Source organism: Cyprinodon tularosa, unplaced genomic scaffold (assembly GCF_016077235.1).
Source record: "Cyprinodon tularosa strain WSP-4 unplaced genomic scaffold, ASM1607723v1 ctg397, whole genome shotgun sequence".
Lineage (NCBI taxonomy): Eukaryota > Metazoa > Chordata > Actinopteri > Cyprinodontiformes > Cyprinodontidae > Cyprinodon > Cyprinodon tularosa.
In genome coordinates this window covers 332,719-349,833 of record NW_024039115.1, presented here as the reverse complement: position 1 = coordinate 349,833, position 17,115 = coordinate 332,719, and the positions used below count along the sequence as shown (strand labels likewise).

General features: G+C 40.1%; 1 protein-coding gene across 1 annotated transcript; it reads left to right on the top strand.

The window, feature by feature from the left end:
* The first annotated feature begins 6,141 nt into the window (after positions 1-6,141).
* On the top strand, positions 6,142-17,105 carry mindy4b (MINDY family member 4B). The gene is made up of 11 exons (XM_038297767.1): positions 6,142-6,385; positions 6,753-6,896; positions 8,339-8,458; positions 10,278-10,375; positions 12,788-12,953; positions 13,030-13,095; positions 13,253-13,323; positions 14,281-14,353; positions 14,632-14,808; positions 16,561-16,741; positions 16,832-17,105. The coding sequence occupies exons 1-11, from the start codon at positions 6,323-6,325 to the stop codon at positions 16,966-16,968; spliced, it is 1,296 nt and encodes a 431-aa protein (XP_038153695.1). The 5' UTR covers positions 6,142-6,322; the 3' UTR covers positions 16,969-17,105.
* Positions 17,106-17,115: the final 10 nt, after the last annotated feature.

Here is a 17,115-nt window from a genome sequence, read left to right as displayed (position 1 = left end):
CTTCATAAAGGCAGGCAGCAGCTTGACTAAGCAATGATGGCAAATATTTTACATCCAGGTAGTATGCAGTTCTTCATATATACAAACACATCAATTTCAAACATATGGTATCGGTATCGGCCGATACTGGGCAGCCAGGTATTGGGTATCGGTATCAGGGCCAAAAAAGGGAATTAGCACAACACTAATTAGAACCCCGGCTGGTCTCATGGACATTGTCTTTTTAGGCTCAAAGCACTGGAAATTAGATTTGACTTAAATCAGAGTTCCTGTTTTTGATCTACTGTAATCCCCTTCAGGCAGGATTGATTAGTAACAGATTGCTACTCTCTCATGCCTAAAAAGGGCTGAACCCTTCAGCTGTGAGTGGAAGTTGGACTGAAGCACACTTATGGACCCTGCTGATTCTTTTCTTTGGCCCGCCCCCTGCGGTGACACCAAACCTGAGCTTCCATCTCCAGACGAAGATGTGTTGACAGAACAGAGAGAATTAGACAATCGGATCTGAGCAGACCTAGATCCTCCTTGTTCTGCAGGGGGGGTTGGTGTCCGGTTGTTTAATTGTGTCTTCTTCAAGGGCGTTCAATCAAAGTCCAGGATTTCACCCGAGCGAGAGAGAGATAGACCCCCCTCTGACCCAAAAAGGTTGATGGATTCAAACACAATTGAAAAAAACACCACTAATAGTCAGATTAACCAGTCTCACATCTCCTTGTCTTCTTCACCAACAGGACATTCCTAATTTCATAAATAGAAGGCAGATGTCCTTATTTTATTGTCTCGGAAAAAAGGGAAGTCTAACTCTTTTGTGTTTAAGCACCTGAGACAGATCAGAACCCGGTCCCTGAGTTCCAGGAGGTCCACTCTTACAGACTGTCAGAGCTATTTGGATAAAAACCTGAGCTGATTGATTGGCTAATTATCGCTCAGTGATCAGTATGGCACTCGTTGCCATGGACACATGGGGGAAAGATAAGCTGACCTGGAAGAATGAGAAGGAAAGCAGAGGCAGAATTCAACCTCTTCGGGAGTTTGATCGACTGCAGGTAAGATTCAGACTTAACAGGATTATTAAATCATCCTTATAAAGGTGGCAAGAGGAGGATGAAACATGGCAATGTTAATATTCACGCTTTCATTTGTTAATGACCAGATCTTTGGTATTGTGTGGCTGAAGGGAACTGAGCATTAGTCTAAATAATCTGTGGAAACTGATAAGATTAAAAGGAGAATATCGGACGAAATGGGAGAAAAAAACTTGTCATTTCTTTTATAGATTTGTTTTTAGATCAGTCAGTAAGGAGGATATTTCAACATTCTTGTGGACTTGTGGACATGAATTGTAAAAGGACACTGCTTGTTTCCTGCGTCTTTTAGGCATGTCCTTGGTCGTAGTTGTGGAGAGGGTAATCAAAGGTAGATTGTTTGTATTTTTATCAGTGTGCAAAAGCAGACACAAACCTAACAAAACTTTTTAATAAAACCCAACCAATTATTTTTTTTATCCATAGCAATCTGTTGCCATCTAAAACAACCAACAGTTTATTTGTATTTTGAGTCTGTAAAGTAAGGAAAACAATAAAACTATTCATAAAGAGGAAACATTGATTTTCTTCAATAGGGCATTATTTTATGTAAAAAAAAAAAGAATAAAAATATTATTTCCAAGCTAAGTTATTGGAAAATAGCACTAAAAAACTAATTTCTGGTGCGTTTAATGTCATTCTGTTTAAAAATGCTATTCAAATTCAGTATTCTTTGTAAAAAACACAAACACAAAAGATTTGTTATTATAGAACATAAGTTCATTATTTTTTATCATTTTTAGCCACTATTAGCCACTATTAGGGGCTAGTGTAGAGGGTCCAAAGAGGTACATGGGGAGTCGCAGGTTGCAGACCCCCGTCCCCCAACCCCTAAACAGGATTTCCATGCATGGGTGTATCTAAAATTTTTAAAGTCATAGGGTAATCATATTTAAATGTCAAATTATTCTGGCTTAAACATGTATTAAAAATATACTCTTTATCAGATGATATTGTCCCAAAATTTTGAAGATTGGTGTTTAAAAAAAATCCTGTCTTAAAATCTGCGGGTTTTTTCTCGTTATTTTATGCAGGCCAGTTAGTTATACATCAGCTTGTACACCTAAATTTGACCAATCATATATCAACGGTCATCTGTCGATCAAATTTTTTCCGTCATAGCATCTTGATTCCTATGTCGCAGCTAATATACGCAACGGTTGAAATAAGAATAATTTCCTTTCCCATTGAGTTCCGTCCCAGTGTTCACAGGGATGGACGTCTGTGTCTTCAGCAGGCGTAGAGCTAACAGAACTGGCAGCATTCGAGGCAAGGGCTCAAACATGTACGGCTGTAAGCCTTCTACACCAAACCAAGCTTCTGCCGCCCTGGCGTCCTCTTCCACAACATCTTCCTCCCCGCTTTCCTCCTCTAAATAAAAAATGTATGATGGAGGAGACTCATCCACGACCTCCGACACAAAACTCTCCTGCTCTTGCATGTTTCCGCTGTCCATAGCGTTCCTTGACAGTGTCATTGCTAAGTAACCAATTTAGTGCTACTTGGTCCCAATTTAATTTCCTATTGGGAACCTACTAGCACTAAGTTGCTAACTGGTTAGCAAGATGCTTCCAACCACACAGCGACAATCAAACTTGCTTGTGAAATTTCCCCAACAACAACCCCAACCTCTTGATAAATGACCAATCACATTCACTTTATTCACTCGTGTAAAGTCGTGCACCATTCAGGAGAATTCGGAAATGAAACGGTTGGAACAGCCGCTTCCCTACTACTTTAAGACCTTTGGCTATAATGTAGCCTTTATCCAAAATGTTTATAGACAAACTAACTACTGCCACCATATACTTGATCTTTTGCTGAGACATGAATTAAGTTGGTATATTTGGTTAAATTAAGATACAAAATCCACTGAAATGAAAAGAAATATGTGGAATAACTCATATGTTTATCTAATGAAACATCTAACAGATGTTTATAATGATAATAAGAGCTAATTAAAGTCAGCTCTGTTGACTCTCCTTTGGTCCAATATGATATATATATATATATATATATATATATATATATATATATATATATATATATATATATATATATATATATATATATATATATATATATATATATATATAATATAAAAACAAACATAATTTCACAAACTAATTTGTATCTCAAACCTCTTTGGCAAAAATCATTCTACTGCAGGATAGAATGAATCTCCACCACCTGAACCACAGACACCAGCATGGTTGGAAAGCGTTAGCTCTCTTTAGCTATCTTATCTTTAGCCTTCCTGGGGTTAATAGAACTTTGGTCCAAGTTTAAGTTTGTGCTCTGATAAGTGGATACATAAAAACACATAAAACTGAGTCTGATTACAATAACTAATCAGTCATGATGAAGCAGCTGTAGCTTAAACTGAAGATATGCTAAGTGTTGGCTTCCTTCAACCGATCCAGCAGTATATAAAATGTTTATGACCCTATTTCAATGTTGTCTGTAAGTTGTAAATAAATCTGAAAGCTCTCTAAAGCTGAGATCTGTCATTAGATGGAGGCAGAGCTTCAGAAGATCCTGGTTGAGGTGTCCGACCTGCAGCAGCGAAGGAAAGTTTACTCTGCAGTAGCTTGAAAAGTTCAGTTTAGGCAACTTTTCTAGAAGACATTTCACCTCACATCAGAGAGGCTTTTTCAGTTCTAACTGATGATTGTAGGGAGCAATGAGATTAATTAAATATAATTCAGTTTATTTATATATAGCGCCAATTCACAGCACATGTCATCTCAAGGAGCTTTACAAAGACAATTCAACCAGATCATACAGTAAAACTGATTCAAAGTTTTATATCTAAGGAAAACCGGTTGATTGCATCCCTCACACCAAGAATGCTTGTAGCAGCAGTGGAGAGGAAAACTCCCTTTTAAAAAGAAGAAACGTCCAGCAGAACCAGGCTCAGTGTGAGCGGCAATTAGCATGGCTTAACAAAGGAGGGCAAAACTCCTCAGGATAGGACTCGGCAGATCCAGCATTTCTTTTCTCTCCAGCATTTTTATTGTCATTACACTGTCACAAGTACAGAGCAACGAAATGAACTTTCTGCATTTAACCCATCCCTCTGGAGAGCAATGGGCTGCAATTGTGCAGCGCCTGGGGAGCAGTGTGGGATTAAGGGCCTTTGCTCATGGACCCAGAGTGGCAGTCCATGGGCGTGGGGCTCGAACTGAAGGCTAAAGGACACTTGTTTGAAGACAACAACATCCTTATTCTGGCCAAGGAATACAGATGGTTTAAGGAAGCCATCTTTGTTAACCTGGAAAAACCATCTCTGAACAGAGGAGTTAACTAGTGACCTACGTCCAGCAGTCCAAGGAATGTTATTGATAGGCTCTGTGTCTGCACCTTGATGCTCTATCTTTCCGGTTCTTTTCCCTGAAAAGAGATCACTCAGGACAAACTCTTTAAATAACACTTCATAACTTATATGTATTAAATAACCAGGAGATATGACAACAGATTCTGATAGGAATTGTAATCTTACTCAGATCAGAGAGATTGCTTAGGGTTACAGAATGGCAGATGCTCACCTCTGGGCTAACCTCTCAGGAAGTGGCTCTGATTACCAGTTAAAAAGGCATTTTATATGTATCCACTTTGCCACATAATCATATTTTACATCATACACATTAGCAGATGAGTTGACATCCATGGCTCCAGCCTTATCAAAATATTACACTTTGTTCTTCACTGAAGAACGCTGCCCTCATTCAATTTCCCAATCTTTGCCACATACAGAATGAAGATTATAACTGTATATCCAGACAGAGGAACTGTCCTAATTAGATTAGCGATTGTGGAAAACATCAGTTCTGACATGCAACAGACAGCCAATACCAAGGTAATACCAAGGTGTAATAAACACACATCTTCAATGATTATTATCCTAACAGGAACAATACCCAGAAGATTCACCTCTCACCTGCATTCACCTGACTCACACTTCAATGAGGCATGCAAACGAAACCATTCTGAGGGAACAAACCATTAACACCCCCCAGGTGACCCCCATGGCCCCTCCGATAGGAGAGATCAGAGAAAGCTTTTGTTTTTCCCCAAATTTTTTTGTTACACATAGAATATATTAATCTCAGTGCTCCTGACCATCATTTATAACTAAAGAAGCCTCTTGGATGAGAGGTGAAACGTCTTCTAGAAAACTTCACTTCCAGTTGCTTATACTGAACATTTCTAGCTTGACCATGACCTGGATGATTGAGAATCTTCACAGATATGAACACAACACTGTAGTAATAAAATAGGCTTCTGACTGTTTCAATGACTGTCTCTTCTCCACAGTCTGACGAAGAACTGGCTTGTTTCCTCCAGCAGGCTGCAGTTGGACCACCGCTTGGTAAGGGACTGGTAACAGATTTATTCTGGATCTTTAAAGAATACCTTAAAGTGTATAAACAAAAGAAAAGGGAAGATACAACATTACAGAAGCATTGAGCAATAGGATCAGACAGATAAAAATAATAATGTCAATTAAACAATAACGGCAGAAGTAAAAAAACAACATCAAAGGCTGTGTCAAAAAAGAGAGGATACAAATTAGTTTAAAACGTTAAAAAGTGGATGATAAATCCTAACCCAGAACAGTCAAAGGCAGAGCTAAACATACTCATTTATAAGAACTTAAGGTTTCTGCATTTTTTTTGTCCCGTGGAGGATAAGAACTGTCAAAGCTGTGACAGCTATCATTTTACCATTTTAATGGTGCTGCTGGTACCAGTCTAAAAACTGAAATCCAGGTTGATAACACAAAAGCCTCTCAGCTTTCAGTTCCATATCATATCAGAAGATGGGAAGAACGCCTCCTACAGGTTACCCTGAGGTACCACAGTATGGTAAACACTGGACCTTCAGCATGGAGGGTTCTGGATCAGTTCTTGTTAGCAATTATTTCTTGGATTAGATCCTGCTGCTCTCTAGTGGTGTAGATCCTGCACTGCAGCCGGGTCAGTTTTCAACTTCCAGGCTATCATGTGTCAGTCAGAAAGGATTCAATTTCACTGCTACACCATCTTTTCTCTGTCCTCCCAAAGTCAGTAACAGAACCGGGCTAATCCAAGATTAAAAGTTAGACCTGAAGGGTCTGGATCAAAAGTTCAACGGCAGCGGAGTCAGCATGAAGACTGAACAGAGTTAATGGCTGAGCTGTAAGAAATACCGGATGTAGTTCTGATGGTGGTTCTGATCGGGGTATTTTTTTGGTGATGACGGACTCTGGGCTAGACTACTTTGAGCTGCTGCAACATGAAGTCAACAAGAATCCAGATGTGAGTTTACAGAGAGTCCTTTCGGTTCTGCTGCTGAGATCCCAAAAGGTGGAAGCCAACCCTTTTCTTCCTCTCTTCTGTTTTTTGAACTTTTTATTTTGCAGATAAAAGAAAACATTTGTTTCAAAGTGGTTTCCAAAACTGTAATGTGAGGTTAGGTCTGGTACCAAGCTGTGAGTTCCAAGGGTTATTTTATGGTAGTGAAAACAGTGAAGCTGAGATGTAACATTAAATATTTAGGTCTTTATAAAGAAGTACTTTTATTGCAATCTTCCCAGACAAGTTGTGCTCTACCTTAGTATAGTTGACTGAATTGTTTTAGAGATTATGTTTAAGGCAAATAATCCATCTTTGTGCCCTTCTTCAGAGGCTGCTGGATGTGGGAAAGGAGGAGGACCAGGAGGAGGTTGCTCCTCCTTGCAGAACCCTCCCAGCTCTCTGCTCCATCCCCCGGGGCTTAGTGGTCTCCCCTGGCCTTGGAGGAACACCAGTCACCCCCCAGTTGACAGAGGTAAACCTGTCCAATCGCAGAGGCACGACGGGTCACATGACACTGCTATAGGGAGTTTTTCTTATCCTAAATGTTTTCAATTTTTACTGGTATATGGAAGAAATAATGGTCCATTCAATAGGTTTTTAGGTCCAAATCTACTTAATCATCCCTCTACCATCAGCTGGTACAAGTTGTTTGTACACATGCTGTATAATTTACCCTAAAGCTTGGAGTTGCCCATTTTATCCCTACATCTCTGCTTTGGTATTATCTATACTATTAAGGGAGTGGTGGCCTACTGGTTAGGGCATTGCGCTTCTGTCCCAAAGGCTCAGAGTTCAAGCCCCACACCCACAGACTGCCACTCTGGGTCCCTGAGTAAGACCCTTAACCCCATACTGCTCCCCAGGCGCCGCACAATGGCAGTCTACTACTCCCCAAAGAGGATGGGTTAAAAGCAGAGAGTTTGTTTCGTTACTTTGTACTTGTGACGGCGTAATGACAACAAAGTTGAACTCTATTCTAAAGTCATTATTTAAATGCCTTGTACTTTATTTAGGCAGGTTGAAAGCCTGAGTCATGATGCCTCCTTCTTTCCCATATTGGACCAAAAACAATTTTGTCTGGTGCCACAAAAAAGTAAAAGTCTAAGCCTCATAAGGCAACACAGGCTCTAAGTGTGTTAGCCCAACATAAAAAAGGACTACTTGGCCTAAATATATAATAAGCATTCGTGATTAAATGTTTAACCTGGAGCAAATGTCACATCGTGTCACTACTCTGCTGTATTTAGCACTCTAAGTTTAAATTCCATTACAATATTAGGTTTTGTTGCCTTGATGAAATTATAGAAATATGATCAAGAAATCAGAGTTTTGGTGATATTTTTATTTTGAGGATTTAGGGGAAAAAAAGGGAAGAAAGTTCACATACCTGCATCAGAGCGCTACCTGTTCGATCTGTGAATGGTTTTCGATGCTTGCAACAAAACTAGCAGCAGTGTTTTGGAGTTTAAATCCACTTCTTAAATCTATTTTTGAGCTCCTCTAATTTATCCAGACGTTCTCCAATCAAATTTTTTCTCTAACTGGAGAAAAATAGAGCAGATAAACTGTGTACTGCTGGAAGAACTGTGGTGAACTGTTGGAAAAAAAATGAAATGGTGCTCAAAGATGACCCTGCACATTTTGAGTATGTTTGGCTCAACCTGCTGCCTTGAAGCAGGATTCTCCACCTGAACAGAATGAATGTGAAGCAGGAAATTGTCTATATACCAAACTGAATAATTGTTGTTTTCTACTCCTTTAGTGATGCCTCTTTATTTTTGTAACTCCATGTCCTGTGGGGAGCCTCCAGGACTGGTAGAGATGCTGACTGCCATCAAGAGGGCTGAGGCTTTTCCAGGAACCAATCACTGGCCAGTGCCTTAGCTGATCAGGTTTATCTGTTTTCTTTTTAAGGACCTGAGGAGGATTCTCTTCGGAGGAACGTTTCACGTCTTCAACTACGAGTGGAGGAAGTCTTTCTTCCAGTTCAGAGAGCCAGGCTCTGAAATGTCGTACGCCCTGGAGGCAGACAGGGTGAGAAAACTGGACCTCAGAGATAACTGCTAAATTCTACTCCTATTTCACTAAAGCGAGGCATCAAACGTGGGAGGAAACAAGTCCTGATGGGTTCAAAATGCAAAAAAATATAATTCTAACATGAACTCAATTCAAAGCAAATCAAAAACTTGATGTGTTGGACCGCTAAACGAGGACCAGGATCTCAAGTTAAAAACAAACAAAGAGCCTTAATATGACTTTTTTTTCATCTTTAAAAACATGAAAGACTGTCTCATTAGTAAAAAACAAACAAACAAAAAAAACACAGAAATAGATTCTGTTTGTGAGGCAGGATTTTATTATTGCATAACCTAAATGTTTCACTAAGCAGAGTTCTGATGGTACCAAATAAAAACTGTTGTCAGACCGGCCATAAGATGTATTGCCTGAATCACTTTCCTTTACACATTATTGTTGGAGCTATTTATTCTTTATTTCTTTATCCATTTGAATTGTGTTAATCAATTCCTACATTAATATTTTTGTATTATTTACAGTGTTTATTTGCAGGTTAATAATTGTTGATTCTATTTATCTTTGTTTTATTATTTTCCTTATGTAATTTTTGTTCTGAGGTATGACAGGAAGTGATGTGGATCATTCCACTTTCATTTTTTTTTTTATATTTATTTTTTTTTTGGTAAAGGCATAAACCATTTCTTTACAGAATTTTATAAACTGTTTACATTTTCCTTTCCCAAATGTGTTGATTTATAAATACAAACAAAACAAATTACAGAAGCCAAGACAAATACAAATACATAATTAAGAAAAAAAAAATTCAAAAGTTTAGAGAGAACACTTTAATATGTCAATCCATACACGTTCTGCATTCCTATTAATTCCAAAGATGAAAATTTTCACAGTTAAAGTTCCAGAACAGTTAAGGTTTTTCTATCTCCATAAGTTGTCGTAGGCGTAGTCCACTTTCTATAAGTGTAGGGGCCTAGGAAAGGACGAGCAGGTATTTTGGGTTTGGGGCCTGTGGTTTTTACCAATGCAAGAGAGGTAGGACAAAAGAAAAGTTTGTTCTCTTTAATTGCTGGCAAAAATAAAAAAAAATAAACCATTCAGAACCATCATCAAGACTGGACATTGAAACTTCTTTTAACCTGCCTATAGAAAATTGACCCCAGTGCCTTAGTAGTGGCTTAAACGAACTTTAATTGGATGTTTGGCAAACAATCACCACTATACATTATATTCTGAGGTCTCTAGCTATGGACCCTGCAGGAAGTCAACCCAATGGGCTATACACCAAACTCCACTACTTCCTGAACTTCATCCAGCTCCTTTGTTTCCTGTCTTTCATTACTGGACCAGCTGATTAATCCAGCGGTATCTGGCCAGTCTTGTCATGGTTACTTTCTGGTCAAACTGAACTTTAGTCATTTGAAGCTAATTTTTAATCAAACTTACCAGATTTTAAGTTTTGGTTGGGTCAGTCCAAACAGAGATGTTTCAAGTCAGACAAGGCAGGGTTTGGAGGGCAGAAAGGAACTTTGAACGAACCAGAGTTTCTACCAATCAGAGCAAAGTTTTCTTGGGACTAGGCAGCAATATGGTTGCTTGATGCTGAATTTTGTTCAGACAAGCAAGACTTGGAATTTGCTGAAGCTGAGCTTTCGTTGGATAAAGTAGAGTTATGGTCTGAAGGTCCTCTTTCAATAAGACCAATTTGTCTTAATCCAAACTGTTTTGTTTTAACCCAACATAGTCTTGTCTTTAGCTATTGGGTTAAAAAATATGTAGGTAACCTTTTGAGTTGCCTCACCTGCAGAGGTGTGTGTTTCAGGGCGGAGCTCGAGCTATTCAGATGGTCATCCAAGCTCGCATCATCAAGTACCTCCTGTTCAGTCGACCGGACAGCACAGAGATAGGGACGCTGGACAAGTGAGTACAGGTGTCCTAACACGATCCTGTTTGGTACTATGACACCTTACCCGGTTCATACAAGATCCAGTGACAGCTAAAGCATGGTTGCCTGAGTTAGAAACGCCATCTTGACATCAGAGCCATTTCAAAATCACCAGAGCTCTAAAATCCTATTAGGTGAGGAGCAGCGTAACTGACTAATTAGAGCTTAAAGCTTTCATGGATCCATACAGTGTGGGAATCAATCAATCAATCAATTAATTTATTGTCAACTACAATTTACATTGCAATTGAGGTTATAATTCAGTACAAACTGTTCATCACATACATTGGGGTGGGGGGGCTGAGAGGGGGAAAGTTTTACTGAGGCCATGCGTGCCGCAGAACACTGCCTTTAGCGCTTTCTTATGGCTGCTGAGGGTCCCAACCTGTAGGCGGTTCCCTTTAGCGCTGCTTTTATATTAGGGAGGGAGAGGGGAAAAAGCACAAGAAAAGCAACACGAGACAGACATTTCAGCAAAGGGGAAATGTCTTTCATGAGGCTGGAGCCGCATGAAAGAACTGGAAAAACAATCTAGAAATAAGTAAAAGTTTCTTAAAGGAATAGTACACCCAAAACATGATTAGCCTTCATTTTCTACTCACCCCCATGCTGAACAAAACTCTGGAGTACTTTTTTGATATCTCAAATGCATCTGGAGATCTGGGAGGCTTCTTGCTGTCTGCTGACATTCAAATAATGGAGGTCTATGGCGCCCGAGGCAGAAAGGTCCATAAAAGTCCACAAAAAACGTGTCAATATTCCTCCATACTGCTCGTCCAATGTATTCCAAGTGTCCTGAGTGGGTAGCATCCAGAATTTACTCGAAACGAAGTCATTTAGAATGTTTTTAGAGCATAAACAGTAGTGTATAGGATTTCCTGAAAGCGCGCACATGCGCGCTCATGACGCTACGGAAGCCAGCAGACCAAACCAGATGAAAGTGCGCATTCAGCGTCTGCTCTGCCAATAATGCAAGCGTAGAAGAAGAAATGTGCTGTTTACCTGTGCAAAGAAAGAAACAACGAAAGAAAAATGTCTGAGGACTTCAGTGTTGAGGAAGAGCATGAGTTCTTTGCCGAGCTGAATGCGCTGGTGTGGTCTGCCGGCTTCCGTAGCGTCGTGAGCGTGCATGTGCGCGCTTTCAGGAAATCCTATACACTACTGTTTATGCTCTAAAAACATTCTAAATGACTTCGTTTCGAGTAAATTCTGGATGCTACCCACTCAGGACACTTGGAATACATTGGACGAGCAGTATGGAGGAATATTGACACGTTTTTTGTGGACTTTTATGGACCTTTCTGTCTCGGGCACCGTAGACCTCCATTATTTGAATGTCAGCAGACAGCAAGAAGCCTCCCAGATCTCCAGATGCATTTGAGATATCAAAAAAGTACTCCAGAGTGTTGTTCAGCATGGGGGTGAGTAGAAAATGAAGGCTAATCATGTTTTGGGTGTACTATTCCTTTAAATTAAGCATATTTACCCTTGAGTAGGTAAATGAGATAGTTTACAAGTGGAATGAGTATTTTTACTCTTAAAATAAGGTAATTAGATATTCACTTGAAATAAGACAATGCAATTGTGTTTTCTTATTTTAAGTGTAAATTGTCTTGTTCTATTGACAAAATGTCTTTACCTCCTCAATCCAAGAACAAATTCACTTATTTCAAAAAAATAATGACTAATCTAGATTTTAATTTTTTCCAGTGAGTCAATCTGACATTTGAGACATTAGTTTTGTATGTATGATGAGTGCGTTTAATTTTTTCTTGAATGTATGTTGGGTTCTTTATTGTATTCCTGTTCTATTTCTGAGATGCTAATGCTACAGGCTAATACAGTAAGTAAATACTTTCCCCGAAGAAAAATCCTAAAGTGTTGAGGGAGGCTGAAAAAGCAGCTTTTCTGTATGGATGAATTTTTTTTCCCATTATTGTCGGAAGCAAAGAACACATTGTTTAATTAGAAGTTTGAGAGAAAAGGATAATTTAGAAATTAAATTTTAAGAAACTTTCTTATAAAATGTTTGCAAAGAATGCATTATGAAATTCTCAATCTGAAACACAGAAAATTTGAAGAAAAAATTTTTATATATATAAAAATGCGATTGATCAAACCAGATAAATAAAAAAAAATGTACCAATGTAAAAAAAAAAAAAAAAAAAAAAAAACTTAAGAAAAAAAAGGAAAGTTACTCCCAAAACCATTTTTAGAAGTTTCCTTTCTGGATTATATTCTTTTTTTCACATTTTCCTTTCCAGAACATGTTCTTTTGCTTTGCAGCAATGATGAAACAAAAATAACTCTGAAACAAGTTGGAGAGCCCTGCAACCAATCTGATTGGAATGGATTAATTTAATGCTCAGTGATGTGTGCCTGATCAGCCTCACTCAGGTGGAACAGAGGGACCAGGAAAAGGCACTTGCAGCTGCACTCTCTGACAGCCTCTGGTTGGCCGGTCAGGAGGAGCGAGCCACTGTTACCTTGGTAACGGAGGCCTACTGCATCACTCCCCACCTGGACTACAAGATGGACAACTTTACGGAGAAGGTTAGTTGTGTCCAGGCTGTCTAAATTCCTCTCTCTGCGCTGATGAAGTCCATACTGAATCTATGATGCGTTTCAGTTGCAGCTGTTCACATTCAACAAGAAGGAGGACGTCCAGAAGTTCATCATGAACCATATTAAATGTGTGAGTAAATCCAGAAATCAGCATCAATGATTGATCCCATATAAAGCTGAAATGGGCTTTTGATCTGTGCATGGACGGAGGTAGGCATCAAGGTTGGAAAAGTGGAAAAATAAATCTGGGAGACCTTTGAAAACCAGGATTTTCTATCTGCTTTTAGTTTAAAGAGGAGGGGAGCCATGGAGTCATCCTGTTCTTGTATAGCCTGATCTGCTCCCGGACAGTAGAGAGGTAACACCAAGACCATCCATGGTCTGACCATACAGACACCATGGATCTGAGTAAAACTGAATTAGGCTACATTCAGACTGCACGCGCTAGAGGCAGCAGGAGCAGCTAATTTACATGCAGTTTTGAGCAGCAGGAGCAGCACGTCATGAGCTTCTGAGCATCTGACACGTGGGACGTGCTGCAAAAGCAGCAGCTGGAAAAATTGAACTTTTGCTGCTCGACGCGCCACATCAACCAATCAGAGCAGCTGATCTGCTGGCAGGGAGACAGACACAGCACTGCTGATGCAGATCGCTATGATTACTCCTCTGAAACAGCTTATTAATATATAAATTAACCTAAAATGTTGAAACCTGTTGGCAAAATATGTTTGATTTTATGATTCTGATGCCTGCAGTTTGGATTATGTACGTGAAAAACGCCTTCCAGCCGCTGCAGAAAGTAGCGAAAAACAGTGAAGAGGCGACCTGGCCAGAGGCTGCTGTTCAACATGATTTCCAGGGACCAAACTCCACCGGTGTACGGGGTTCTGAGCGGTTAGAGACAGAGAAATAATATTTGAAGGCAGGATCGTAATCTTGATAAACTGACTGCACAGAAGTTTTTAGATGGACTTTCTCACTTAAAAACATATTAAAACTACTTTTTAGCTACTTACCATAGCAAACCCGCTCTCTGCCACTAAACACAGGAGCAGCAGATGCATCTGGACACACTTTACTAGACGCGCTTCAGGAGTGTCAAAGCTGCTCTGGCCAAAAAAAAACAATCTGTGCTTAATGTGTACAAGCATCAAAATTTAAGCAGCAGAAGCTTTTTTGCTGCTTCCAGTGCATGCAGTCTGACCGTAGCATAAGGGTTGAGACCTGCAGAGACAGTACAGACGTTACTTGGTTTTATTGCAAAATCTCGCATCAGACAAGTTCTGATATCTTACCCGATCCTTCTTCCTTTTAGGATGAGAGACGATTTGGACTGCGACACCGCCCATCTGCTGCACCTCAGCCTGGGAAACTTTGTGTGTCGACAGGTAAGATGCTAACCTGCGACGTTGAGTGAATCCTATACTAACTCCTGCCATCTTAAAAGACCAGCAGATTCAAAAACAGAATCTTACCTGGTTCTGATCAGTTGGTTTCTGAGAATTTGCTGCTCTATAAGCTGCCTGCAGGCTGTGTAAACGTCTCTTTCATCCCTGCTAATACCCAGCTTTGTAGGTCCTGACTGAGGAAGCACCTGAGCCAATGATGCATCCGCAGGGCCCCACCTAGTGCTCAGGTTCTACTTATGGTGTTGTTGTGTCCACAGCCTTTAATGAACCTGCTGCTGACCGGCAGAGCAAGCTCTCACGTCTTCAATGGGACGCTGCAGTTTGGGGAGGACGGCCAGCCTCTGGAGCGCCCCCTGAAGGGAGTCCTGTCTCGCAGCGATGTTGGTTATCTGCACTGGAGCCGGGAGCAGATGAACCGAGACGGGCTGCCGCAGGTATCTACTTCTCTACCCAACACTCGCCAATTCAATAAAATCATCTTTGCTCTGTACTACGTCTGTACTTCAGTCTCAGGTCTTACCTGTGTGAATCCTCCTGGCCTGCAGAGGCAGTATAACCCATTCTGTCTGATGATTTGACAGCATATAAGCCTCATTCACCTTTCAGGAGACCAACAGTAAGAGCTCTATGGGTAGGAAAGGAGCTGACTGCTGTGCTGAATCCAGACAGCCTTTAGCTATAGGGACGTCATTACTTAATGGAATCTCACATAGATGATAATAATCAAATTGGCACACAAATGTAGCAAATGGCTGAAGCTGTCCGTTATAAAACCCAAAAGATATGAAAGGTAGGACAATTAGCATGTATCAGACAAATGAAATGTGAAGACAACTCCATATTCAGGTGTTTATGCAAAGGATTGCATGAAATAGTATAGCTCGTAAGCAGAGGCGGTTCTACACCAAATGTAGCAGGGGGCCAGGAGGGGGCCAGAGTGTTTTCATCGGGGAACGGAAAAGCATAAAATAAAAAACAGGGCAAGGGATTCAAATATATTAAGAGAGCTGCACGAAGTGACATTTCTATTCAATTAGTTTTGATTAAAATTCTATTTCTTATTTTGTCAATATATGATCATAATATAAGAATTTCACATATTCTTGACTTAATTTAAGTTAAAATTATAATTTTCTGTTAAAACTCACCTGTAAAAATTAGAACAATTTGTTAAAAAAAAAAACATGTAGAAGACGAAAACTGGGATCCCATCTCAAAAACACTGAAGCTATCACCTTACTGTTTTTAAATAATTAGTATAACAGAATTTGTAAAGAAAAAAACTAGATCCAACGGACCTATCAGTAACCATGTCTGTTCCAGCGCATTTCATCATTAGAATGTCCTTATTGTCTTCAGTACATGGGCCATAACAAGGGCCAGGACATAATCTACAGGGGCGCTGGCCCCCGTTGGCCCCTGTCTAGAACCGCACATGCTCCTAACCTCCAGGCAGGAATATTAGGAAGTTCCTACCTATGCATAATGAACTACCTTCTCCTTACTGTCAGCATTGTTCGAACAGCACTCATCACGGTGACCACTCAGGAACTTCCACTTTGGTTTAAGAGTGCTTACCTGTTGCTTTATTTGGACTATGCCAGGCATCTTCCATGTACATTTCCATCACATACAGACATCCTAACGCTTTCCTTACAAAGTTCCTTTCCTACCTTCTTTAGTGTCCTTACTGTTGACCCCATAAAAAGTGAAGGAAGAGGAGCTAGGGTCTACAATTAGGGGATTTTGGATGAAGCCAATATTTTATCCTGTCCCATTCTGTCAGTATTTGGACACTGGAAATGTTTTCAGTATTTTCTGTGTTTCTGTGTGGTTTTAAACACATGGAGTTCTCTCCGGATACTCTGGCTTCCTCCCACGTATGATGATTAGGTTAATGAATGGTCTGTCCAGTGGACTGGCAACCTGCCCACACTATCACCCACCTATTAGCCGTTAGTGATAACGGTGGATTATATTGTTCAGGGTTTAACTTGGTTCAATTTACATTAAACAAGGCATCAAACCAAGGTTTTCCTTATATGGAAAACTCAACTCAGTGCTCATGCTCCGTTTTTCCCATTATAGACTTAAAAATGAAGATAATTGTTTTTTTCCCCATAATTTTTCCTTTTGAATAGTTTTTTCTCTTCTAACCATTTGAACAAAATGCTATCGTTCTGCAGGTAGGCAGCATGCTGAAGACCCCCAGGTTCCCAGTCTGGGTTTGTAGCATTAACACCAGCCACTCGGTTCTGTTCAGCCTGAGCCGCTCCCTGCTGTCTGACTGGAGGATGGAGCACCTGTTTCAGCTCTTCTATTATAATGGCCAGAACTGCCAGAGGTCCACGGCACGACTAACCGTTGGTAAACACCACCCTTAACTAGGATTCAGATAATTTAATCACTTTTAGCTCAAAAAAAAAATATATATATATATTTTTGGATCTCCTGCAGATACTCACTCCCACCACTGGGAGGCGATGTCTAATGAGTCAGACCCAGAGAAAAGGTTCCCGTCCCTGGAAATGACCATCAGGACAAAGTGGGACGGAGCCGCCATTAACTGGAACGGGACTGACCCATTCTACTGAGCAGATGAGTTATAGCTCCCCCTGCTGGCGCTATCCTGACCTGCATGTATTAATCAACACAACATAAGGATGAGAGAAATGAGAAGCTCTGATAATCTAAAGCATCTGGGGAGAAATCTAAATTGGAAACAATAAAACATTTTTAAG